Source organism: Carya illinoinensis, chromosome 16, assembly GCF_018687715.1.
Source record: "Carya illinoinensis cultivar Pawnee chromosome 16, C.illinoinensisPawnee_v1, whole genome shotgun sequence".
In the NCBI taxonomy this organism is placed as follows: Eukaryota; Viridiplantae; Streptophyta; class Magnoliopsida; order Fagales; family Juglandaceae; genus Carya; species Carya illinoinensis.
This window is the reverse complement of record NC_056767.1, coordinates 26,262,623-26,290,510: the sequence shown is the minus strand read 5'-3', so window position 1 is coordinate 26,290,510 and position 27,888 is coordinate 26,262,623. Positions and strand designations below refer to the sequence as shown.

Below are 27,888 nucleotides of genomic sequence, written 5' to 3'. Positions count from 1 at the left end.
ATTTGAGTTTATATATGTACTGTGAGATATGATTTTAGGTGATGGTTGGTAACTCTCCGACCTCATCTGGGTCATGGATGTTACATTCGAATTTTAGACCTATAGTAGAACTTCCAAATTGGGATCTTTCAAGTGAATTTTTTTAAAACATTTAATATTCAAATAAATATTATACAATGAGAAATGTTTGAAATATAAAGAGATCCCACAAAAATAAATTCACAAGCTGCCTTGGTTAGATGTGATATATTAGATTATAAAATTATATTTATTATAAAGTAGATTTAATGTATGAAGTTATATTAATTTGTGAATTTATTTTTGTAGAATCTCTTTGAAGCTATATACAATATACTTTCTTTATCAATCTATTTTTTATTGTAAGTATTAAAATTCAGATTAGAGTTTTAGATGAACTAAATCCAGAAATGATCTACATCAATATGTAATTGGAAGAGTGCGTTGCATGTGTATTTGCAGGAAAAAAGGAAAAAGGCCAGAAATTAGACTGAAATTATTTTGGCTGTCATCTTCAATCAGTAATTGTTTTTAGATTTAAGTGCATTGCGAACAGTCCTTTATGTCAAAGGAGGGCTTGACATTTGTGTAGGTGGAAAGGAAAATACGAGTCTTCCCTTGTCCTTTCCCAGCAAGACAGTTTTCCACTGTACATCATATTGCAAAAGAAAATATATCTGCAAGAATTCCACAATAATTTTAATGAAAAGATCTATTCATTATTATTTTTCTATCATTCTCCCATCATTCTATAATATGATATTAAATAATTAAAAACTATTTATTATAAAAGTTCACATAATAAAATAATGAGAAAATAATAAAAATTTAAATGATAAGTAGCATTACTCTTTTCTTTTAAGTTGATGTCCGCTTCCTTGAATATTTAAAATAAAAAATTGTTTAGATATAATCATTTAATCGAAAGGTCTTTCTTTAAGCATTGATTCAAATAATCTACCCTATATTTTATTGTTTTGACTCGAATTTTCATTTGAAAAAAAAAAAAAAAAAAAGAAGAGGCTAAACTTTTAACTTTTGGCTAAAAATACCATTCTTACACTTATTTTATTAATAAATAAATAAAATAAAAATTGCAGATTCAAACTAGAAAATGAATGGCAAAGTAAGAGAAAATAATAATGCCTTACTTAAAGATGTCTTACTTTCATAGAGTAAAAGACTTTTTTCCCTTACAATTTATAATTAATTAAGATGTTGTTGGAGCAAGTGCTTCTATTTCTTTCATTCATTGCTCTCTTTTTTCCCCGAGAAAAAGGACTGAACCAAATCCCTTCCATATTAATTGGGGAATCAAAAAGTCTACTGAGGAAGAAAGGAGCTATATCCACCAGGCAAGTGAGAACTTGAACAATTTTTTCCATTCTATGAAGCTAACTTGCACCCTCAATCTTCCTGAATGGCCCCTTTAAAACATTGCTAAATCATATAAATAGTAAGACTTCAATAGCTTGAGGTTTCTGGCCTCTGGAAAAACATTCACTATCATAAAATTGATTTTGCATTAACATATCCTGTTATATATCTTTAAGAAAACATCTATGATATTGATCTAACTACTCTGTATAGCATAGAGTTGTACATAAATTACTGTGCTTATGTTTTAGTGACATGTATGAGAGGGTACTTAATTAACCTGCTCACCACTGGCTTGGCGTCTCTTCTCTTCCTCAACTTGTTCAAGCAATGCTTCTATCTCTGCTTCTGTCAGGCCCTCTAACCTCTTCTGCAAAAATGCCAATCCAGTATTAGGGACAAATATAATGGCTAAAAACTCTACACGACTCGTTAAAAAAAGCTGCATCACACAAGGTCCATTTATTTCAGTAGAAAAGGAAATCAAGAGTAACCATTGCTGAAGGTTGTTAGACTGATAGTCATCAAAATATATTACTGAAGGTCATTCAAGACGAGTTAAATGGAGCTGGAGAATATATATCCTGTTCAGTGTCAGTTCTGAAATAATGAGGAAAACATGTTCCCATTCTAATGATGAGGTGCTGCATGATCATAATTAGTGCACTTAAGCTGCTGAGCTGTTAAGACAAACAACCTGATGGAAACCTTTTTCCAATTAGATTTTCCCAATTATCATGGAAATCATTAGTAAATTCTAGTTTCCTGTAACATGAAGCAAATTCCTAAAAATAGGATTGAGAATTCACAAAAGAAAAAAAGGAATAGATACAAGACAGTTCTGGACACAATGTCTGTATAATTACAAACAGTTGCATAGTACAACAACATCTCGGTGATATCCACATCGCACAGGAGGATAAGTATCAACCATATGCAATAACTTTTTTTTACTACATAAGAAGTTGGGCCATCCATAAGCAAACTAATGAACTATCAATCAAAGTATCAAGGTATTATATTGAGAGAGCATTGGACTTCACAATATATATTTACGAACATTCTCAATTGAAAATATAAGTGAGAACCAGGGAAACTAAAATGGAAATAAGTAATATATTTGTGGCAGATAAGAACCATTGTTTTGATCAAGATTATGCTAGAAGTATGAAGAAAATAAATCTTTTTTTTATCAGAACAAAATAAATCTTAAGAAAGTAATACCTCCATGACTTTGTATTCATAGTCTCGTAATTGTTGCGCATATGTCATTTCTTTGTTTGAAACTCTAAATATATATGTTGAAATCCAACCAACTGTTAGGCCCAAAACCAGTACGAGCTGAACTACATTCCCCGCTTGCAGAGGATCAACTCCTATAAACTGCACATGAAATCATGACTGGAACAATTACATGGATGGACGACCAGTGAACCACCTTGATGCACTGAATTTATTACTGATTACATAACTTTTAATATATATATATATATATATGAGAAAAAATAATGTGAAAATATCATTAATGGGCATAATTATGAGAAGAAGTCACTATTTTTCTTTTACATTCTTAGATATATTACTTAATGATTTTCCAACAATGTTACAACATATCTAACAAAATTATATTTCTTCACTACATAGCTAAAGTGTAAAACAAAAAGAAAAAGGCATCAAGTGCACCAAAAAGTTTAAATGATTACATAAGAGAGGCTAATACCTCCAATCCAGTTTTCAAGCCAACGCCCAGGACAGTAACTCCAAGTCCAATTAGTAAAACATCCTTCCTCGTGTAACCAAATGGTGCCTGCTCTAGAAACAAGAAGAAGTTATGAAAGAAGTTACTGAAATGCCTTCTATTTACTTTTTCTCTTCTTGGACTGCTATGAGTCTAACAATAGCATCCAAATTAATGACTTCTGAAATCCAAATAGCATCCAAATTAATGAATTCTGAAATCCAGAAGTCATACTTTCAATCTTCACTAAAGGAACCTTAACTAAAGGAACCTTAACATTGGGAATAGCGACACTCCTATCAAACCAGATGAGGACAAGTAGTAACACTAATCTTTCACCCAAATTAATGAATTCTGAAATCCAGAAGTCATACTTTCAATCTTCACTAAAGGAACCTTAACTAAAGGAACCTTAACATTGGGAATAGCGACACTCCTATCAAACCAGATGAGGACAAGTAGTAACACTAATCTTTCACCCAAATTAACAATGCTCTCTCGCTGTTTCTTTCTTTTGCTAGTGTGTGTGTGTGTGTTTGATGAAGTCTACTGCTATCAGTTATGCTTCCTTACAACTAAAGGAACCCAAAGCAACTCTGTGGCATTAAACACAGCCATGGGGACAGCATATGACCAAAGGTGTACCATTAGCAACTGTTTATCAGCAAACCGAAAGGACCACTCGTTAACCAAATTCACTTTTGAAACAAGATATATATTTTGTCAAGCAAGAAGAAGCAAACAGGCAAAATGATCATAAAATACTGCTCTCAGTTATGCTTCATTCTAACTTAAGGATTCCAAAGAAACTCTAGCATTAACCAGAGCCATGGACACAGCATAGGACCCAAGGTGTACCACTAGGTAGACACTATCAGCAAACTGAAAGGATCACCCATTAATGAAATTCGCTTTTGAGTCAAAATGTGTTAAAGTCTGAATTTTGTTTTAAGCTTAACCAATTGGGTTTAACCCATAGCATAACTTGATGTATCATCTCCTTTTTGAATAAACATCGAATCAAATAGAAACAAAATAAAGCAAGTATCAAGCATTTAAAGACCAATATATGATTACAAGTAAATAGATCTTATTGGTTCCTCCATACACAAAATCATTCACTAGTCCTTGCCTGTACATACCTTGGCCTGATTAGAGGAGTCATTGTCACTACCACTGGAGTTTGAAGAAGGGCTGCTTCTGGGGATGGTAAGGATCAGTTTCTTTGACAATACGCGGTTGGATCCATTTGCCAGAAAAATATGACTCTCCTTTCTATATAAGCTTTGACTAATAAGTCCTCCTTGTTTAATAAAAACATATAGAATCATCAAATTGAGGATATGGTTATATAAGCAATGAACTTTGATTTATATAAAGACTTATAACTGCACCACAAAGGCTTCTTGTAAAAAATAATTACCTATAAATGAATAAAAAAAAGTAGTAATGATAATCGGAGACTTGTTGGGAAACCTGTCTAGATTATTGTGACATGACCAGATATAACAGCGGACTAATAGTCAACAGATGTCTAATGATGATAGTTGAGCATCATGTGTCAAAACATGTATCCTATTTTATGGCTGTCATAATTTTTATATGTAAAGCATCCAGCTTTATTCTCAGTTAAGAATTTGATTACGCAAGAGAAAATAATTTTGAAAAGCATAATTCTTGCCTCATCCTTATGACTCAAACTTCAATAAAGAGCCCGGATCAAATCTAACGGCCAGAGGGTTGTAGGTGCACCTTTGAAAAAAGCCGTAACAAGCCATGTAAGCAACCGCTATCACTATATACAGTTATTGCTTGCACCATTACATTTCCCACGGTATGAGGACATTATTATATGGGCTCCAAAAACTCTTCCCAGGTAAGATTATAGTTCGGAAGAAAGAGAAACTTTAACTAAAACCTTAAATTGTTTTTAAACTTGTACCAAAGTGAGAGTTGATGAAGGGACATAGATAATGGTGTAAGAATGTATTCGGAATAAAGAAGAAATTGATAATATATAAATATGAGAAACAGCTAAATTACAACTAAAATTCAATGACACTCAAAGAGGATCCAAGAAGACAATAATAATAATTATAACTTATATGTATAAAGTTATGCTTATCTTCATTCATCTATAACTGCCGCTCAGATTTGCTCATCCCAAATTCTAACATGTTGGTACAAAACTTGTGGTTGTTGTAGAGAAAATAAGCCAGCTAAATGAAAACAACCCACGACTCAAGAACAATTAAAGATTGTTTTTCCTAGTAGATCAGTTCAGAGCTCAATCGATCCAGTTAGTCACTTTCAAAAACAAAGAATCCTATTAGAATAATCCAAACTTCTTCATTATACGCATCTGACGACAATTAAAAGAAAGAAAAGAAACAACAAACTGACCTCTCACCAAACCTTCAAAGGCACTCGCCCTCGGCTGAGAAAATGGAAGAGCCGCAAAACCCACGAAGGAAACCACTCCCCTTTTACATAAGATGCTGCAATTCATATTTCCATGATGAAGAGCAGTCATTCCTGCGAATATTCTTCACAGCACACAAACAGAAACCAAATTAAAACACATAGAAAGAAACTAGCACATAAAGGCATCAAGTGGGGGAGTAAAATTGAAGTTAATTTCTTTACAAGGAATGTTTCTATGAAGCAAGCACAGGCATGGCCCAGGTGCCAGACCACTGATTTTTAGTAAAACAATTTTTTTCATGTTATAGTTTTCTATCGTTCACTGTCCCTCGACTGCGAAGATAAGCATTATCTATGACTACTTTTAGGGAGGTGAAGAAGAAGCGTAAATTTGCACTAAGGAGAGGAAGGAAGAGGTGGAGTACCTGGAAGCGCGAGCTCTTGGTGGGTTGGAGACCGTTAATGGATAGATGGTTGTGGTCTTCCAAACGAGAGGTACTACGTCGAGGGAAAAAAAAAAATCTCTGAATGGTGTTTGCTAAGATTCATCAATTTATTTATTTATTACTCTCTTATCATCTTATAACCTAATATTAAATAATAATAAAAAATAAAAATGAAGACAATAAGTAACATTATTTTCGCCAAAATTGGATCCTAATTTTTTGGTAGATGACAAATAACATTTTAAGACTTAAAATGATATTTGCAATATTCATGAATCTCTTAACGGTGACGTTAAAATTATCTGCATATAAGCAAAGATAATAAATTATTTTTAATTATCTAATATCATAAAAAATAGTTTAAAAATTATATATTATTTTAATAAAATAATTTTTACAGTTTAAAAATATACAAGTCTTATGCATTCAATAATTTTTACTGTTAAAAAATATACAAGTATTACACATTTATTTTGAAAAAGAATACAAATATCAGATTCACATAAAAAAATTATTTTTTAATTATAAATTCTACTATTTTTAAAAGAAGTGCGTATAGCTTAAATACTTTAGGATAATTTTAACATTATACACCCTCGAACTTTGTATAATCTCTTAAAAGTGACGTTAAACTATTTGAATATAAGCAAAAATAATAAATTATTTGTTAATTATTTAATTTTACATCATTTTAAAAATATCAAATTTGAGACCCATATAAGAAAACTTATTTTTTAATAGTGAGTTCTACTATTTTCTATAAAAGTGCACTCACTTATTCACACTAAGAGTAAGTTTGGCAAGTAGGATAATATAAAATTTTTGTATCATCTCGTTTTACTACTACAAGGTTTTTAAATTTTCACACAAAATATGATAAATAATTATTTTTTATAAATTTTAAAATAATAATAATATTTTAAATTTTTATCTAAAATTAAAAATTCTCATCTCACTATCTAAACCTATCTGTGCAACTAGTATTATTCAATCTTTCCGACGTCCACCTTGGCATAGCTTTTAAATAGAGAAATATTATGTACAGAAAGAATTTATACAATCTATAAAATAACATGAGTTTATATAATTTATTATATTTATTTTACAATAAAAATAAAGCAAAGAGTAATATTTAGAAAAATAAAAAAAATTTCCCAGCACCCGGATTCTATAAGAAGTTTAGAATTGACATTAGTGCTTCGGTGGCTTTTGCGGCGATTTCCCTTTTTGAAATAAGTCAAACTTATGGAATGGTAATGAAAACTAATTTCCGCTGTCGGGATTCGAACCCGGATTTAGAGGAACTCTGAATTACCATTGTGCTACAGCGGAAATTATGAGAGCTTTGGCCATAGTTTTTATTTATACTAACTATCGTGATCTTACCTGGAAGAATTAAAATTAAAATTTAGTAAAATTTGGTAAAAGATATGCTCAGTAGTGTGGAAACTTTGAGAAAAGAATTGATCCCCATTAATTGAATAAATTAATTTTCATAGAAATATCTATTTTATAATTAAAAAATGCTATAATTATAATGATATTTTATAAATATTATACATCAGTGAAATATGGGTGATAATATTATTTACACGTGACTTATTTTACAAGAAATTCGCCATTTTGCAGCGCCTAAAATCGTTACAAATACCTACAAAAAATGCTGTAATTGATCGATTGCAGTGTTATTACCCTCCTTGCATCTTCGATAGTATAAATATGATATTTTTGATCAATAGCAACGTTATTGAAAATACGCTGAAAAAGCCTTCATTTGCAGCGTTCTTATACCGCTGCAAATTCAATAATTTCACGCTGCAAAAGGCCACCCCATATGATTGGCTTGGCGCTGCAATAGATCAATTGCAGCGAAATTTATCCTTGCTATATCATTAAATTTCGCTGCAATAGACTTCTAACAACAGCAGCGCTATAGTTGGTTCGTTGTTTTTGTAGGTTTTTGCAACACTTAAAATCGCTGAAATTAATCTATAAGCGCTGCAATTGATCTACGTCAAAAGCAACATATCATTTTAGCGCTGCTGTTGTTACTCATTGCAGCATCACTTAATTGCTGCAATAAACAATAAAAACGCTGCAATAGGTTACGACAAAGCAACAATTTTTTTTCGTTGCTTTTATTTAATTACAACGTAATTAAATCGCTGCAAATAGAGAAGAAGCGCTGCAATAGAGTACACCAACTGCAACATATTTATATTCGTTGCTTTGAATTGTAGTTGCAACGCTATGTAATTATAAAAAATAATTAAAAAATTATATATTATTTTTAAAAAATAATTTTTACAGTTTAAAAATATGCAAGTATTACACATTCATTTTGAAAAAAAAATACAAATATCAGATTCACATAAAAAAATTATTTTTTAATTATAAATTCTACTACTTTTAAGAGAAGTGCGTATAGCTTAAATACTTTAGGATAATTTTAACATTATACACCCTAGAACTTTCTATAATCTCTTAAAAGTGACGTTAAACTATTTGAATATAAGCAAAAATAATAAATTATTTGTTAATTATTTAATTTTACATCATTTTAAAAATATCAAATTTGAGACCCATATAAGAAAACTTATTTTTTAATAGTGAGTTCTACTATTTTCTATAAAAGTGCACTCACTTATTCACACTAAGAGCAAGTTTGGCAAGTAGGATAATATAAAATTTTTGTATCATCTCATTTTACTATTATAAAGTTTTTAAATTTTCACACAAAATATGATAAATAATTATTTTTTTCAAATTCTAAAATAATAATAATATTTTAAATTTTTATCTAAAACTAAAAATTCTCATCTCACTATCTCCAGTTTTTTTTTCCCCTCTGCTCTCAGTTATGCTTCCTTACAACTAAAGGAACCCAAAGCAACTCTGTGGCATTAAACACAGCCATGGGGACAGCATATGACCAAAGGTGTACCATTAGCAACTGTTTATCAGCAAACCGAAAGGACCACTCGTTAACCAAATTCACTTTTGAAACAAGATATATATTTTGTCAAGCAAGAAGAAGCAAACAGGCAAAATGATCATAAAATACTGCTCTCAGTTATGCTTCATTCTAACTTAAGGATTCCAAAGAAACTCTAGCATTAACCAGAGCCATGGACACAGCATAGGACCCAAGGTGTACCTAGGGTAGGCCTGCAACCCGTCCAAACTGTTTGGGTTTTTGGTCCGACCCGACCCGAACCGCGTTAGCATGGAATCAACACGGTTCGACCCGACCTGAACTCGGGTCAACCCGTAAATCAAGATTAGAATGAAGCAAAAAACCCAATCCACCATGTTGCCGACAGAGGACACCACCGATTGCTCTCATTCTGTCTTTCTCGTGCATCTTCTTCAACCTCGGCTTGTATTCCTCTCGGAATTCATTTAATCGTGACCCTTAGCTCACTGGGTACAGTCAACATTTTATTCACAAGTACATCAGTTCGAGAAAGAAGAAAGGAGAGGCTTCAAGAACATACTCACTGAGCATCAAAAAGCTAGTCTACGGGGTTGGTTGGGTCAACAGCAACACAAATTTCAGGGCTGACAAAGCAACCAAAATTAGGCCGAAAAGATGGTGGTGTTTCACAGCAAAATCAACGAAAGAAAAATATAGATCCCGTGGGGCTTACCGAGAAGAAATGGACGCCGTGTGTGGTACAGTGGAGAAGAACTGAGATGAGTATCATGGTTTGTGTTGTTAGACTTGTGAAAACAGAGAGGAAAATCTCATTCTTTTGCAAGTACCATGATGGTTGTGAAGCCAGATGATCATGAAGACTCTCACCACAGCTCGTCAAAAGGAATGGATTGGGAAGACAAAGGAGTTGGGTTGCTTCGGCAGTGAACTCATCGAAGAAGATGTTGCTTGGGGAAAAGATTGGGTTGGGAAGACAAAGGGAATGGAGGCAACGGGGAATGAGGAAGAGAATGGGTAGGCTAGCTAGGGTTTCGAAATTCGAATTGCTTAAAACACGATAACGGGTTGAAACCGGCATTTCACGGGTTCGACTCGACAATATGTTCAAACCGCATTTTATCAGTCGGGTCGGTCTGGGTCATTCGGGTGGATCGGGTCAGCGGATTTTCTGCTCAGGCCTAACCTAGGGTTATAAATTTTAACCGGTAAACCAAAAAATCGGACCGGATCAGACCGGTTGTGCCGGTTTCGAACCGGTTTCATAAAATGAAAAACCGGCCGGAACCGGTCCGGTTTCGGTTCCGGCCATTTTTAGACCAGACCGGCCCGGACCGGACCGGTACTATTTAATATGTGTATATTTATTTATTTATTTAATGTTATATGTTATATATTTTATATTATATATAATTTTTTATATATAATATATAATAATATAAATTATATAAGATAGTGTTATTTTAATTTATAAAATAAAAATTTAATCTCAAACATGAAAATTTAATTGATCATATGCTTTAAATATATAATATTATAAATATATATTATTTATTAATAACATTTTATCATAGATTCATAAGAAGTAAGAACCTAAAAAGAAAGAAAATCACTCAAATATTATTACTAAATTTTAATGGCCTAATACACTTAAAACTCTTTATATTTTTTTTGATAAGTACATAAGACATTAGTAGATAAATATAAATTATATATATTAGCATATAATTTATATAAAGCTATACTAAAGCTATACTAATAGCATAAATTTTTTACATAGCACTTTTTTTTTTTGCATAGCAGTCTTTTTATATAGTAGTTTTTTTTTTAGTAGAATTTTTTGACATAGCAGTTTTTTTTTTTTTTATAAACAGATTTTTTTTATAATAAATATATATTTTATTAAAACCGAAAAACCGGACCGGAAATCGGTAAAACCGGAATACCGGTTTAGGAGGGTAATCGGTGCGTAATCGGTTTTAAAAAATGTAAAACCGGTGCCTACCGGTTCGGTCCTAGATTTTGTCTAAAACCGAACCGAACCGGACCGGTTACACCCCTAGGTGTACCACTAGGTAGACACTATCAGCAAACTGAAAGGATCACACCCATTAATGAAATTCGCTTTTGAGTCAAAATGTGTTAAAGTCTGAATTTTGTTTTAAGCTTAACCAATTGGGTTTAACCCATAGCATAACTTGATGTATCATCTCCTTTTTGAATAAACATGGAATCAAATAGAAACAAAATAAAGCAAGTATCAAGCATTTAAAGACCAATATATGATTACAAGTAAATAGATCTTATTGGTTCCTCCATACACAAAATCATTCACTAGTCCTTGCCTGTACATACCTTGGCCTGATTAGAGGAGTCATTGTCACTACCACTGGAGTTTGAAGAAGGGCTGCTTCTGGGGATGGTAAGGATCAGTTTCTTTGACAATACGCGGTTGGATCCATTTGCCAGAAAAATAGGACTCTCCTTTCTATATAAGCTTTGACTAATAAGTCCTCCTTGTTTAATAAAAACATATAGAATCATCAAATTGAGGATATGGTTATATAAGCAATGAACTTTGATTTATATAAAGACTTATAACTGCACCACAAAGGCTTCTTGTAAAAAATAATTACCTATAAATGAATAAAAAAAAGTAGTAATGATAATCGGAGACTTGTTGGGAAACCTGTCTAGATTATTGTGACATGACCAGATATAACAGCGGACTAATAGTCAACAGATGTCTAATGATGATAGTTGAGCATCATGTGTCAAAACATGTATCCTATTTTATGGCTGTCATAATTTCTATATGTCAAGCATCCGGCTTTATTATCAGTTAAGAATTTGATTACGCAAGAGAAAATAATTTTGAAAAGCATAATTCTTGCCTCATCCTTATGACTCAAACTTCAATAAAGAGCCCGGATCAAATCTAACGGTAAGAGGGTTGTAGGTGCACCTTTGGAAAAAGCCGTACCAAGCCATGTAAGCAACCGCTATCAATACAGTTATTGCTTGCACCATTACATTTCCCACGGTATGAGGACATTATTATATGGGCTCCAAAAACTCTTCCCAGGTAAGATTATAGTTGGGAAGAAAGAGAAACTTTAACTAAAACCTTAAATTGTTTTTAAACTTGTACCAAAGTGAGAGTTGATGAAGGGACATATATAATGGTGTAAGAATGTATTCGGAATAAAGAAGAAATTGATAATATATAAATATGAGAAACAGCTAAATTACAACTAAAATTCAATGATACTCAAAGAGGATCCAAGAAGACAATAATAATAATTATAACTTATATATATAAAGTTATGCTTATCTTCATTCATCTATAACTGCCGCTCAGATTTGCTCATCCCAAATTCTAACATGTTGGTACAAAACTTGTGGTTGTTGTAGAGAAAATAAGCCAGCTAAATGAAAACAACCCACGACTCAAGAACAATTAAAGATTCTTTTTCCTAGTAGATCAGTTCAGAGCTCAATCGATCCAGTTAGTCACTTTCAAAAACAAAGAATCCTATTAGAATAATCCAAACTTCTTCATGATACGCATCTGACGACAATTAAAAGAAAGAAAAGAAACAACAAACTGACCTCTCACCAAACCTTCAAAGGCACTCGCCCTCGGCTGAGAAAATGGAAGAGCCGCAAAACCCACAAAGGAAACCACTCCCCTTTTACATAAGATGCTGCAATTCATATTTCCATGATGAAGAGCAGTCATTCCTGCGAATATTCTTCACAGCACACAAACAGAAACCAAATTAAAACACATAGAAAGAAACTAGCACATAAAGGCATCAAGTGGGGGAGTAAAATTGAAGTTAATTTCTTTACAAGGAATGTTTCTATGAAGCAAGCACAGGCATGGCCCAGGTGCCAGACCACTGATTTTTAGTAAAACAATTTTTTTCATGTTATAGTTTTCTATCGTTCACTGTCCCTCGACTGCGAAGATAAGCATTATCTATGACTACTTTTAGGGTGGTGAAAAAGAAGCGTAAATTTGCAGTAAGGAGAGGAAGGAAGAGGTGGAGTACCTGGAAGCGCGAGCTCTTGGTGGGTTGGAGACCGTTAATGGATAGATGGTTGTGGTCTTCCAAACGAGAGGTACTACGTCGAGGGAAAAAAAAAAAATCTTTCTGAATGGTGTTTGCTAAGATTCATCAATTTATTTATTTATTACTCTCTTATCATCTTATAACCTAATATTAAATAATAAAAAGAAAATAAAAATGAAGACAATAAGTAACATTATTTTCGCCAAAATTGGATCCTAATTTTTTGATAGATGACAAATAACATTTTAAGACTTAAAACGATATTTGCAATATTCATGAATCTCTTAACGGTGACGTTAAATTATCTGCATATAAGAAAAGATAATAAATTATTTTTAATTATATAATATTATAAAAAATAATTAAAAAATTATATATTATTTTTAAATAATAATTTTTACAATTTAAAAATGTGCAAGTCTTACACATTTAATAATTTTTACTGTTAAAAAATATACAAGTATTACACATTCATTTCGAAAAAAAAAATACAAATATCAGATTCACATAAAAAAAATTATTGTTTAATTATAAATTACACTATTTTTAAAAGAAATGCGTATAGCTTAAATACTTTAGGATAATTTTAACATTATACACCCTCGAACTTTGTATAATCTCTTAAAAGTGACGTTAAACTATTTGAATATAAGCAAAAATAATAAATTATTTGTTAATTATTTAATTTTACATAATTTTAAAAATATCAAATTTGAGACCCATATAAGAAAACTTATGTTTTAATAGTGAGTTCTACTATTTTCTATAAAAGTGCACTGACTTTTCACACTACGAGGAAGTTTGGCAAGTAGGATAATACAAAATTTTCATATCATCTCATTTTATTATTACAAAGTTTTCAAATTCTCACACAAAATATGATAAATAATTATTTTTTTCAAATCCTAAACTAATAATAATATTTTAAATTTTTATCTAAAATTAAAAATTCTCATCTCACTGTCTAAACCTATCTGTGCAACTAGTATTATTCAATCTTTCCCACGTCCACCTTGGCATAGCTTTTAAATAGAGAAATATTACGTACAGAAAGAATTTATACAATCTATAAAATGACATGAGTTCATATAATTTATTATATTTATTTTACAATAAAAATAAAGCAAAGAGTAATATTTAGAAAAATAAAAAAAAAATTCCCAGCCGGATTCGAACCCGGATTCTATAAGAAGTTTAGAATTGGCATTAGTGCTTCGGTGGCTTTTGCGGCGATTTTCCTTTTTGAAATAAGTCAAACTTATGGAATGGTAATGAAAACTAATTTCCGCTGCCGGGATTCGAACCCGGATTTAGAGCTGAGTTAGTTCTCAGCTGAACCATTGTGCTACAGCGGAACTTATGAGAGGTCTGGCCATAGTTTTTATTTATACTAACTATCGTGATCTTACCTGGAAGAATTAAAATTAAAATTTAGTAAAATTTGGTAAAAGATATGCTCAGTAGTGTGGAAACTTTGAGACAAGAATTGATTCCCATTAATTGAATAAATTAATTTACATAGAAATATCTATTTTATAATTAAAAAATGCTATAGTTATAATGATATTTTATAAATATTATACATCAGTGAAATATGAGCGATAATATTATTTACACGTGACTTATATGTGATCCAATAAAACCAAACCATAAATTCTTTATACGATCATATTTTAAATGAAGAATAATTTTATAAAATTATTTATAAAAATAATATTATTTTATAGAAATTTACTCAAATTAAAACATCGTTGTATATCATTACTCTATAGAAAAATTTTCAAATCAATAAGAAAACATGCCCTTCCGTAAAACCAATAAGAAAACTTTCAATTCCGATGCGGTTGGAAGGTTAAGTTTACACCCCAATGGGAGGGTGACACATAATCTATTCATTGTTTTGATCATAGACCCAAATATACTAATAAGAGTCTCTAGAGCATTAGTAGTGAACTAGGTATAGTCAAATTTTATTTAAGATTTAGCTAGTTTGATTAAAAGACATCTACATCAAATTAGCTAAATGTACAGTAATTTTATCCATCATGATTTTGGCTCGCTAATAAGGCTGCATTTGGATGTTGAGTTGGGTTGAGTTGAACTGAGTTATTTATTAATAATAGTGAGTTGAGTTGGTGGAATAAGTTATGTGGAATCTATCTAAAATGAGTTTAGATGTATTTGGATGTTAAGATGAATTGAGTACTATTTATGAAAAATTAAAAAAGGTTGTAGGCTTTACCTAAAAAGATGTGTTGAGTTAAAAAAAAAGATTGTGAGTCTTACGTGTAAGAAGAAAGTTTTGAATTGAGATAAGTTTAATAATTTGAAAATTGAGTGTTTAGATGTTAGACTCAATTTAAAATTAGATTGAACTGAACAACCAAACTGGGCCTAAATCTAACCAACTCAAATTGCAAGCCAAATTATTTTTTGACCTTAAAATACTCTTCTCAGTAGAATTCCATCATCGCGAGTGAAGCCTCTGTCTCCTAACCAAATTGTTCTCTTGCAACTGCTTTTGAACGACGTGGTCGAAATCTTTCCCGCCTAGGTGTTGTTTTATTCCTCACAATTTTTCTACACTTGGGAGATGATAATTCAACATGACTCATGCTCTTGCCAACCTGGTTCCAGATGATAAATTTATATAATTTTCTTTTTCCTTACTTATTTTTCCTGATAAATATATTCGTTAGAAGATTATAATCGTTGTAAAAGTAAAGACCGTTAAAAAATTAGATCTATTGGAATAATATGAACGTTAGAAAATTAATGTATATTTATTTAATAACGAAAAAATATTTTAATTGTAATTAGAATTAAAATAAATGAAAATAAGAAAATTAATACTATAATAAAATAGTGATAGATTTAAAAAGTTTGCTATTTGATGTTATTGAAAAGAGAAAGTCTTCTCGTTAGCCGATTTAAATGTTTTACACCATGGACCCTAAGTGGCCGATTCACTGACAAATAAAAAATAAACTGATTTTGTAATGCCCGAATGTAAGACCTAAGCCACATGACCTATATTCCAAAAGGACTAGTCAATGATACAATTGGAACCACATTGGAACCTTATAAAAAGCAAGAACTTTTCATTCCCAAACAATATGAGATCTCATACACCACCTATCATTAATCTTATCATATGGGGGTATCACAGATTTTGCCCCAAAATCATCTCTCTTGCCTGAAGACTTCTCTCCTCCCCTCTTCTCTATGAATTTTCACCTCCTCCTCAGTCCTCTGCTCCTGCTTCATCTTCTTGTGCAGAAAGTCATCCACTGAAAGAGTGCTGGCCTTCCTCTCCTCTTGCAGCTTCTCTCTTCTAAACACTTGCTTCCTCGTGTTCCTCTCTCGCCCTCTTTACTCATCTCTCTCATCTCTTTGTGATTAAAGCCTGCTTGCACCTCTCCCTCACTTCCTCCTTTGCTCCTCTCTCCCTCTTTACTCCATCTCTTCCCTCACACCGCACAGCTCCGCCTGAAGCATGGCAAGCCACTACGCAAGCCTCTCCTGCCTGTGTCCTTTGTTTTACGATACCGAAAACAGAGCAACCTTGCACTATAAAGTCCAACCACCATAGCCAAGCTATAGAGTGGTAGCAAGACTTGCTCCATTGTCTACCACCCAGTGGTTGGGCTACCATCTTTTGTGAATAACAGAGTACTCACTAGAGAAGCTCTGGAGGTCATGTGGTGGGTTTATTATTCACCGAGAGAAGAGTCCCGCATACGTGCAATGCGTGGCTAGGGACAATGATGCTGGAAGTCAACTGGGTGAAGCCCAATGGTGGAGACTTACTTTCTTGTGAGTAGTTGTAGCTCGAGGTAGTGATCTAAAGGGATGAACGGTGCAACGCTCATGGTGGTTGGTAGCTTGCGGAGGACCCGTGCTTGACGCGAGGGGTTGAGGTTTACGTGTTACCGATGTGTACGCACGGTGGTTTGCATTTGGTGGCTTGGGGCGGTGCTACCCTCGATAGTGGTGGTTCTAGTAGGGCTCAATGAGTGAAATAAAAACAATACTGTGCAAACTATATCTCTCAAAATGAACAAGGATTAAGGCTCAATGCTTAGAGAAGAGAGAATGAAAGCTTTGAATGAATGTTGTATGCTCTTGGTTGTTGTCAATGTGAAGCTCTCAAATGATCTATTTATAGGCATATAAGACTTCATATTCAAATTAAAAAAGATTCACATGTCAAAAACAACATCATTCACTTTTTCAAAAAATTCAAATAAAAGGTTCTTCTTTTTCAATTGTCAAAGACAACATCATTCACTTTTTCAAAAAAATCAAACCTAATATTTTACTTTTGACATATGACAAAAGGAGCACACTTTCCTTTTCAAAAAATTCAAACCTAATCTTTTACTTTTTGCATATGACAAAATGAGCACACTTTCCTTTTCAAAAAATTCAAACATAATCTTTTACTTTTTGTATATGACAAAAGGATCACACTTTACTTTTCAAATTTTTCAAACAAAATCATCTACTTTTTGTATAAGTCTAATAAAGTATCAATCACTTTTGAAAATATTCAAATAAAACATGCACATGTGAAAGATGACAATCAATCATCTTTAATATTTTCAAAGTTCAACCCTTTAATCAAGGCATGCACATGTAAAAGATCACAATCAATCATCTTTAATATTTTCAAAGTTCAACCCTTTAATCAAGGCATGCACATGTAAAAGATGACAATCAATCATCTTTCAAAATTTTCAAATTTAATTTTCAAAAATATTCATGCACATGTGGAAAATGTATTTTAATGCTTTATGAGAAAATATTAATTTTGAGCATTAATCCTAATTTTGAATTTTAAGAGATTTACAACATTACTCTATGACTTTAATGTGAACTTGTTTCCTTCTTGCTCATGCTTGGTTCTTTGATGTGCTTGACTCCATTGTGTAGACAACTTGAGCTTGAAACTCCTTTATTCTTTGAATTCATTTGTTATGATCAAAATCCATTTGTAGATTTATAATCACATGAAACTTGAAACCTTGAGTTCAACAGGTTGTAAATCCTTTACAGTGCAGTGGCTCTGGGCTGGTCATGGGGTAGGTGGGAAATTTTGAAATGGGCTGATGAGTGAATAGTAACTGTTGAGTAGAATTCCTCTATTAAAAATTGACTAGCAAAATTTAAAAACATAAATTTTCTAATCAAAATTTAATCAACGAATTGCTAGGTTTCTCCTCATGTCCGGTCACTCTCTCAAGGCTACTTGTTTCAGCTAGTCGCTGTGTAGGCCATCAACGTCAATCTCCGTTGTGGTGCAAGCCATCAAAGTTGATTTGTCCTCAATGCTTGTCAACTATTGCTCTTTCATAGCCCGTTACTCTGTCGATCGCCATCGAAGTGTAGGCTATTTTCTTCTTGCTAACTATTGAGATTTCCACGGGGTGTCGCCATAGCATATAGAGTTAGTGTATTGAAATCACAAAATGAAGAAACTGACTTCTTTTTCTTTTTGTGGTACTGCAACTTGAGACTCTTGGGACAAGTCCGTCTGTCCATACTGATGCTTCTTTGAGCCGAGTCTAAAGCTTGAATTTTCGGATCTACTTTGTATAATTGAGTTATATTAAGTAATAGAGTGATTCTATTTTGATGATAATTGTTCTTCCCAACTACCACATGGGATGATTGTCTTTGAAGACTTTATATCTGATTTTTACTTTCCCAATATTATGTGAAAAATCTTGTGCAATTGGTTATGTGGAAATAGAACCCAACAGAGAATGATTAGAAAAAAAAAATCAATAAAGCTAAAATCCATACCAAATGAAACCCAACAGAGAATGAGAGAATGATTAGAAAAAAAAAACCCAATAGAGCAGAATGAAAGAAAAATACTTGCAAAGAATATAAATTAGGATGATGGTTGTTTGTGGTGTGGATCTGGTGAGAAGTATGCTAGAGGAAGGCTGAAGACTGTAGAGCCAAGGACAAGGTCAAAGACAGAAGGGAAGTCGGATTACCAAAGCCGAGGACAACAACGCAAGGCGTATCCAAGCCGTAAAGCTATAGAACACAAGGCTCGTTAAAGACAAGGCCAAAGTCAAAGGCCGGAGAGAAGCAAAAGGATCGGTGCGTGATTTACTGTGGCGTTAATAATTTGAGAGTGGACTCTCGTGCCTCGTTTGATTATATAGATGAGATGAGATAGAACTTAAAAATTGAATAAAATATTATTAAAATTATTTTTATTTTAAGATTTAAAAAAAAATGAATGGTTTATTATATTTTGTATTTAAATTTAAAAAAATTATAATAATTATATGAGATGTGTAACCAAATCGGGCCTTACTCACTGCATTGAAAGGGTTACATGTCAGCCTCCCATTAGCTGGCATCAAATGCCGATAGTCATTGCATCCTATGCAAAGAGGGACTCAAAACCAATCTCCATAAATTTTAGTATTACTGTATTAATTTGAATTTTAACTAATACTGAATAAAAATTTAGAGCATAAAAAAAAAAAAAAAAAAAAAAAAAAGACAAAACCCATCGTGAAATTATATTTTATAGTATATGTTGATATCGTGTTCTGTATGCTTTTGGGCTGGGCTTCAGTCACTCAGGTTTTCAATCTCGAGCCTGCAATCATAAAGAAAATTTCGAAGTCTGACGACACGGGTGGTAGCCGGGAGGAGCCTCCAATCCTTAAGTAAGTAGTGCTTCAAGTAAAGGAACTGAGGGGAGGTAGTAGTGGCCAGAGTTTAGAAAGTCTAACCCCCTTTTCGATGTTTGGGGGTTATTTTTATACTTGCGTTTGGAGTCAGAGGCCTATTCCCTGTCGCTGGGGTGGCATGTCCCCCATCGTTCTTCAGTCATGCCTATTTAATGTGGCGTGGCTCCTGTCCTGTCTAGGTATGGTGGGTGTGACGTGCTCTCGTCTTTACTTGTTGCTCGAGGACAATGATTCTTTTGCTATGTACTTGCCAAGCTTCCTCCTCTGGGGTTGGGTGGACCCGTGGGGACTCGGACATTCTTCATTTCCCCATTCTTGGGTTTGAAGGGCCTTCTTAGGCTTGGAATCATCTGGGTTGCTTAGGCACCCCTAGTCTGGGCCTTAGGCCCTAAGAAAAAAAAAAATCCTCCTAATAGTATAATTCACATTTTTTTTCAAATATATTGTCCTAAATACATAGAAATTATTTTACTATCCATTTTTATATTGTTATTGTGGCAAATAAAGCAACAGCACGTCGTCTCCTCTTTGGTTTGATTTCTCTGACTTCACCAAAGGTGGTGTTTAGTGAGGTCTCTGTGAAAGGCTTCTCTTTGAGTCCTCGTCTCAGTTGGGCAAGTAGGGGAATAATGGAAGGTCTTGAGGATCTATGGAGTCAACTTCAGTTGACGGAGGAAGAGGAAGCAATTATTGATATTCTTGTAGGGAATGATGTGGAGATTCAGTAGAAAAGGTGACAGAAGTTTGATTGGTAAGGCCTGCTCTGATAGGTTTGTTGGAAAGGAAGTTATATCTAATACAATGGTGAAGATTTGGAGGGTTAGTAAGAGGACAGTTTTTCGGGAGGTGAGTCAAAATGTTTTTATTATTACTTTTGCAACACATGCTAATAAGCAGCGGATCCTTGAGAGTAAGCCATGGATGTTCGACAATAGTTTGTTTGTCATCCTTCCTTACAATGGTGCCCTTCAGCTAGAGAAGATTAAATTTAAACATGAAGCTTTATGTGTCCAAATTCATAATCTGCCTTTAGATTATATGACTATGGAGTGTGGCATGCAAATTGAAAGTTCGATGGGTCGTGTTCTAGAATTGGATGTGGCGGCTGATGGCATTGGCTGTGGGAAGTCTTTGAGAGTGAAAGTGAAAGTTCCTTTACAGAAAGACATTGCTAGAGGGAGATTTGTTAATGTGAATGGGAAGAAGCTATAGGTGCACTTCAAATATAAAAAACTACCAAAAATCTATTTTAATTGTGGGTGGCTAGTTCACAGAGAGAGTGGTTGTACAAATATGCAAGATTTGAAGACTAATGGTTCAAAACAGTACATGCAATTTGGTTCACGGCTGCGTGTTGATAATGATTACAAATGAAGATCTAGTGTTACTCCCCTAGAAGAGGAGAAAGGTTTTGTTGGATGGGATAAATGGGGTGAGGAGGGAGGGTTGGTGGGTAGCATTGATCACAGTGGACTGGCAAAGGAGTTTGTCCAGTGGCAGCGAAGGAATAGGGATGAGGAGCCAGGGAAAGGCAAGAGCGGAATGCAAGACAAAAATCAAGGGTCTGTTAGGTTTGATAAGGAACCAACAGATTTTGAGGAGATGATCAGGGGGATATCTACAAATGGAGAGTTTGAAGGGGTTTTAAATTAGATAGCTCAATACCCGGGTTCAAAAATTCAAAAATTTTCCTTTTTAAATAAGGAGGATGGGGAGAGTGGGAAGGGAAATGATTCGCTTGGATTAGGCCAAGATGGACCTTGTGTTGAGATGAGGCCCATTAGAGAGTCTGAGGCTGTTGAGAGGCCTAATGAACTTTTAAGTCTGACGGAGGAAATACATAAGGAGGGCCTGTTAAAGGGGTCAAAGGTTGTTGAGAACTTACTAGAATTGGCAACTTTCAAAAGGAAGACTCATCGCAGGGGAGTGGCAAGTGGAAACGATGTACTCGTAACCAAGGTATGATCTCTTCTTTGCATGGTCTTGTATCGGGCAGTAAAAGACATTTAGAAGATAAGGAAGAGTCTGGTTCCCTACTTGAGAGTGCAAAGATAGGCCGTGTTGTTAGTCAGGAGGAAGGTGATGAATTGTCAATGAGATTGGTAGTGGCTGATTGTCAGCCTGTCAGGAATTATGAAAATTTTAAGTTGGAATTGTAGGAGGCTTGGGAACCCTCGAATAGTTTAGAGCCTTTGCTTATTAGCAAAGGAAAAGTAACCCGATGTAATTTTGTTTAATGGAAACTAAGTTATATGGTTATTGTGCTAGAAATATTTCAAGAAGAATTATATATGAAAGGTGTCTAGTGGTGGATGCATGGGTAGGAGTGGGAGATTGATGATGGTTTGGAAGTAGGATATTCAGGTTGAGATTGTCAACTATTCTCAGAGACATTAATGTTGTTGTTCAAGATGATAATCGTGATTTCAGATGGTTATTAACAAGTTTTTATAGGCATCCAAATGTCAATCAATAGAAAGATGCATGGACTCTTCTGAAGTCCTTTAAACCTATTGATATGGGGTGGTGTGTTTTAGAAGATTTTAATGAAGTTTTAGCAAATGATGAGAAAGTGAGAGGAAGACCAAGATGTGAAAAACAGATGGAGATGTTTAGAAGGGTATTGGAAGAAGGGAATCTATTTGATTTGGGTTGGAATGGTGCTAAATTTACATGGTATAATAGACATGGAGATGCTTCTTTCATGAAAGAGAGGTTGGACAGACTTATGGCCAATATTGCTTTGTGGGTGGCCACCTATTCTGAGTAAAAAATGGATTCTCTTACGGCTATATGTTCTGATCATAGGCCAATCCTACTTGATTGCAAATATGGAAGGAGGATTGGTAATAGTTGGCAGGCAAAGTTCAAATATGGGGCAAGCTGGGCAAAGGAGGATGGATGTGGTTCTCTTATAGAAGTTGAGTGGTATAAGGAGGTTGCATGTCAGGGAGTTTTAGCAAGTGTTTATAGGAAGTTGGATCTGTGTAGAAATCGTCCTAAAAAATGAAGTAAGGATTTTGTGAAGGAAAGAACTCGTGCTATTAGAGAAAAGACAAAGGTTTTAAACCGCTTGCAACAAGAGGAGGGTCTAAAGAATATAGATGAGCAAAAACAATTAAAATTTGAGCTAGATTTTTTGTTGGAACAAGAGGACATTAGATGGAAACAAAGAGTAAAACGACACTAGTTAGAAAAAAGGGATCGTAATACTAAGTTCTGTCATGCTTGTGTAAATCACAGAAAAGAACTTTATAAAGAACATTGTGGATGCTGATGGTAATATGCTGACAAAAAAGGATGAAATTGTGGTAGGGTTCTAGAACCACTTCTCAGCTGTTTTTCAGTCTTCATATCCCACGGTAGACAGTATTGAGTTGTGTTTACATGGTGTTGAGAGGAAGGTGTCTAAAGATATGAGGAAAGGCCTGGATAGAGAATTTTCAAAAGAGGAAGTTGATGAAGCTTTGAAGCAAATGTCACCTTTTAAATCACCTGGGCTTGATGGCTTTGGTGCAGGTTTCTACACACTGTTGGTGAGGATATTGGTCAAGTAGTGCTGAATTTCCTGAGGAGTGGAGTCATGCCTCAGTCTTTGAACCACACACACATTGCTCTTATGCCTAAGGTAAATTCTTCTCAGTCTGTTCACGATTTCAGACCTTGTGTAATGTTTTGTACAAGTTGATTTCCAAAGTATTGGCTAATAGGATGAAGCAAGTCTTAGCAAAGGTCATTTCTTAGAATCAAAGTGCCTTTCTCCCTGATAGGTTGATCATAGATAACATTGTGATTGCATATGAATTACTCCATACCATGAAATCAAGGCAGAGGGGCAAGGAGGGTAATATGGCTATTAAGTTGGACATGTCAAAAGCTTATGACAGAGTTGAGTTGGAATTTTGGGAAGCTATGTTGGTGAAACTTGCTTTTGGTTTGAGATGCAAAGTTAATTATGGAGTGTGTTTGATCTGTAAGCTACTCAGTTCTAGTGAATGGGATGCCAGGTGATACTATTTTTCCTTCTAGGGGTTTGAGACAAGGTGATCTGTTATCACCTTACTTATTCTTAGTTTGTGTTGAGGGTCTTAGTACCTTATTGAAACAAGCTGAGCCCAAAGGAAATATAAGAGGGGTGGCAGTGACAATGGGAGGTCTGAGGATTAGTCACATTCTTTTTGCTGACTATTGTGTTATTTTTTGTAGAGCAAAGCAAGAAGAATGGTAGAATGTCAATAATATCCTTCTCATATATGAAAGGGCATCAGGACATAATTTTAATAAGCAGAAGACATCTCTTCTTTACAGTTCAAATACAAAGGTAGCTACCAGGGATTTCATTTCTCAACAACTTGATGGTGTCCAGTGCAATAATTATGATAAATACTTGGGCTTACCCACGGTGGTGGGCAAGTCTAAGTATAACACTTTCAGTAGTTTAAATGAGAAGATATGGAAGAGAATTAATAGTTGGAAGACTTTTTTTCTTTCGACAGTAGGAAGGAAATTCTTATTAAGAGTATTTTGCAAGCTATTTCTGCCTATACTACAAGTGTGTTCAAGTTATCTGGAAAGTTATCTAAGGAGATTGGAGCTATGTTGTCTCAGTTTTGGTGGAGTCACAACATCTAATAAAGGAATTCACTAGAGATGTTGGGCTGATTAGTTGGGTATGGTCAAGTCAAAGGGTGGGTTGGAGTTTAGGGATCTTGAGAGCTTTAATAGAGCTTTGCTTGCCAAGCAGTTGGAGATTTACTCAAGATCCTGCTTCTTCGGTAGCTCAAATCTACAAGAAAGAATACTTCCAGAAGACTCAATTACTAGAAGCTAAGTTGGGAAATTATCATTCTCTTATATAGAGAAGCTTGTGGTCAGTGTTGGACTTGTTGAAGGAGGGGCTTGTGTGTAGAGTGGGGAATGTGAAGAGCATTCAAATGTAGAAAGATAAATGGATACATAGTTCTCTCACTTATAATCTACTATTAACTTGTTTGATTCTGATGCAAGAGTGTCTTCTTTAAGTGATGATGACAAAAAGGTTTGGAATAGAGAAGTGGTAGAAGCATTTTTTAACATTCCATAGAATCTGCAGCATTCCCATTAGTACTAGAGGTGCTGAAGACAAGTTAATTTGGTGCAAATATGCTAAAGGAGTATATATAGTAAAGAGTGTTTTTTTTGTGGATCTGATGAAAAAAGGGCACAAAAGTGAGGAATCCTAGTGTGCAAACAAGGATGATGAGCAATGGAAAAGATTTTGGCAAATGGATGTCTCGGAGAAAGTGAAGCAGTTAATATGGAAAGCACTCAACAATATTCTGCCTACTCAAGTTAATCTGCACCAGAAAAGGATTATTGAAAATAGAATGTGTCCAATTTGTTGCATAGAGGAAGAGACTGTTGTTCATGCTCTTTGGAATTGTCTTGCTGTCTCTGATGTTTGGGTTGAAGAGGTGAGTCCTATTAACAAGTGGCAGGGTGGTGCTGTGGGTTTTATGGAGTTGTGGACTGATTTGTATTCTCAATTACCAATGGATAAGCTTGAGTTGGTTGCTTTTTCCTTTCATAAGGTTTGGGCCAGAAGAAATGCATTTGTATTTGATGCCAACAAGTTTAAAAGTCCAACTATAGTTATGAAAATGGCAGTTGACGAATTTGAAGAGTTTAAAATTGCCCAACTGAAGAGATAAAGTAGTGTTGTGAGAGAAGCCGCTACAAAGGTTAGGCATTGTTGGAAGAAGCCATCTAGTCCTTTCTTCAATGCTAATTTTGATGCTGCTTTTGACAAGGTTAGTGAGAGGATGGGTATTGGCATTGTTACAAGGGATGGTAATGGAGATGTTAATGTTGCTTTGAGTGCACCAAGAGACAAGGTTGGTTCAGTTTTTCTTGCTGAATACTATGCTTTGAACAGAGCTTTGAGGATGTGTAAGGAGTTGAGTTTATGACATATTGTTGTTGGCTAAGTTAGTATTGGATGCTATTAATTATGAGATAGAAGACACTTTCAGGATGAGCCAAGTGATTGGAGTTATAAAGTTCTTCTCATCTCTTCATACCTCATGGACGACTGCATTTACTTACCGAGAAAGCAATGGGGTGGCTCATACTCTTGCCAAATTGGCTGTTAAGGCAGATGTGGAAATTATATAGTTAGAGAAGAAGACAAGTCTTGTAATGGTTGAAGTTTCTAATAAAGATGTTACTATTTTTTATACGAGTTTTGTTATATATAAGTAAAGTCGCGTATTAATATTAATTTATTTATATTTAAAATTTAAATTAACATTATTTTCAATAAAATCTATTTTTTTGACTAATCACATTAAATTAGTATATATATTAGTATATAATTATGCTTTTAACTAAAATTTTCCTTTCTTTTATATATAGATATATATATATATATATATAAAACAGTAGCACTGCACGAACAAAAGATTATATTAAATCGTTAATAATTCCAATTAAGAATCCCTCCATAAAAGAGAAAAATGGAAGTTTTATACTTTTATCCTACACCGCCACTACAGATCCCGGTGAGTGAAACCGGGAATCTACAAAGAGCCCCAGCCGTCGATGATCCATCATCACCGTCCGCCGCGGCCGGTGGAAGTACCCTTCCGTCGGCAAACAACATGTGTCCGTTCCTCTGATGCTGCTGCACCACCTCCACGCCTTCGAGTTCCGCCGCGGCACCGAAGAACGCGCCATCACCGAACCTCCTTTCCACCTCGAGAAACTCTCCAAGCGAGGCCGGCACCGCCTCGTCGTCCCTGCAAATCTGCCACCATTTCCGCCGACGCTCCACCATCGCAAAAGGCGGCTGTGCATTGCTCTTGTTCTTCCAGGCCTTCTTGGTCTTCCGGGACACGGTGGAAACGGACACCGACGCGGACGCGTGGGGGTCCCTGTGCTGAGATGGAGCTCTGAAGGCAATGGAAGGGAAGCTGACGCCCATCAGAGTCCCCAGAGTTGTGCTTCTATCATGAAAAAAAGACCCTGTAGACTGCACTCATTCATAACTAACAAAATAAATCAAGATCTACAGAGAAAATCAGAAAGAAAAAGAAGAGATCATATTTAAAGGGTTTGAAGGATTTCGGTTAATGAGTACCTCGGTGTCAAGATCGGAGGAAGAAACGGAGGAGATGGAGGGAGATGAGGGTGGAGGCATCATGTCGTTTACTGGATCCAACATCTGATCTATCTTGCTGTCAGAAGAGTGACTAATATCAGAAATCAAATGTGCGTAATGTATAGAGCATTGTACCTGAAGGAAGTTTTTGAAAGGAAAGTAGAATTGGGTGGGTTTTATTTAGGAAAAAAGATTTCTGTTTGAAACCATTGATGAGGTTCCTCGAGGTTTTACGAACATCATTTGTAATGTCTGCCTTGAGGCATGACCTATTTCCCCTCTCTCTCTCTCTCTCACTCTCATAAACGTTGAATATAAAGGAAAAACTGAACCGGCGATTTACGTATAATGATCACTAATGGCCACTGATATATTTATATTGTCATGAGTAAAAACTTCGAAACTTAGAAAATGGTCAGGAAGTTTTCTTTATTAATACAGGGCTACTGTCTAATTTTTTTTCTCTTTTGCACGAAGGCTAGGTATAAAAGAGATCATAATTGAGAGGTAGGCCGTAGCTGGAAGACTGCCGACACCACTGCTGCAAAAGTCATCAAAGGATTATGGGTCTGTTGATTAGTTCTCTTGATTGGTTTGAATGTTGACCATATGCTTCTTTAGACGATTCCTTTATTCTTTCAATCCCCAACGCCCCTACATCTCCTCTCTCTCTCTCTCTCTCTCTCTCTCTCTCTCTCTCTCTCTCTCGTGTGATGAGGTCCGCAACATTTCATCACCCTGCTTATTTATTTTTATATTATGTCTGAAATTAGTAGGAAAAATACTATGAGAATGCTTTGGGCACCATCTTTTGTCACTTTCCATCTTAAATCAAGATGAATTCCAAACTCGTTTCACTTTTTTATAACATTGTGTTATTCGAAGTGTGCAAGAGAAAGTCTCATTAGAAAGGGGGTGATTTCAAAGAAGGGTGGTCACCACACATATATAGGAATTAGGGGAGTGCGTGGTGATAAATTATAGCATCAATACTCAATTGTGTGGGCATGC

General features: G+C 34.5%; 2 protein-coding genes and 1 long non-coding RNA gene across 3 annotated transcripts; all 3 read right to left on the bottom strand.

Annotated features, from left to right (window-relative positions):
- Positions 1-1,486: 1,486 nt before the first annotated feature.
- Positions 1,487-6,128, bottom strand: LOC122299751. The gene is made up of 6 exons (XM_043110181.1): positions 5,983-6,128; positions 5,537-5,679; positions 4,276-4,436; positions 3,116-3,202; positions 2,620-2,778; positions 1,487-1,765 (listed from the first exon to the last, which is right to left on the bottom strand). The coding sequence occupies exons 2-6, from the start codon at positions 5,664-5,666 to the stop codon at positions 1,667-1,669; spliced, it is 636 nt and encodes a 211-aa protein (XP_042966115.1). The 5' UTR covers positions 5,667-5,679; positions 5,983-6,128; the 3' UTR covers positions 1,487-1,666.
- Positions 6,129-8,932: 2,804 nt separating this feature from the next.
- On the bottom strand, positions 8,933-13,124 carry LOC122299752. The gene is made up of 4 exons (XR_006239755.1): positions 12,997-13,124; positions 12,551-12,693; positions 11,008-11,454; positions 8,933-9,160 (listed from the first exon to the last, which is right to left on the bottom strand). It is a non-coding gene; the product is annotated as an uncharacterized LOC122299752 (long non-coding RNA).
- Positions 13,125-26,165: 13,041 nt separating this feature from the next.
- Positions 26,166-27,420, bottom strand: LOC122298617 (uncharacterized protein At3g17950-like). The gene is made up of 2 exons (XM_043108443.1): positions 26,857-27,420; positions 26,166-26,748 (listed from the first exon to the last, which is right to left on the bottom strand). The coding sequence occupies exons 1-2, from the start codon at positions 26,938-26,940 to the stop codon at positions 26,251-26,253; spliced, it is 582 nt and encodes a 193-aa protein (XP_042964377.1). The 5' UTR covers positions 26,941-27,420; the 3' UTR covers positions 26,166-26,250.
- Between the last annotated feature and the right edge of the window lie 468 nt (positions 27,421-27,888).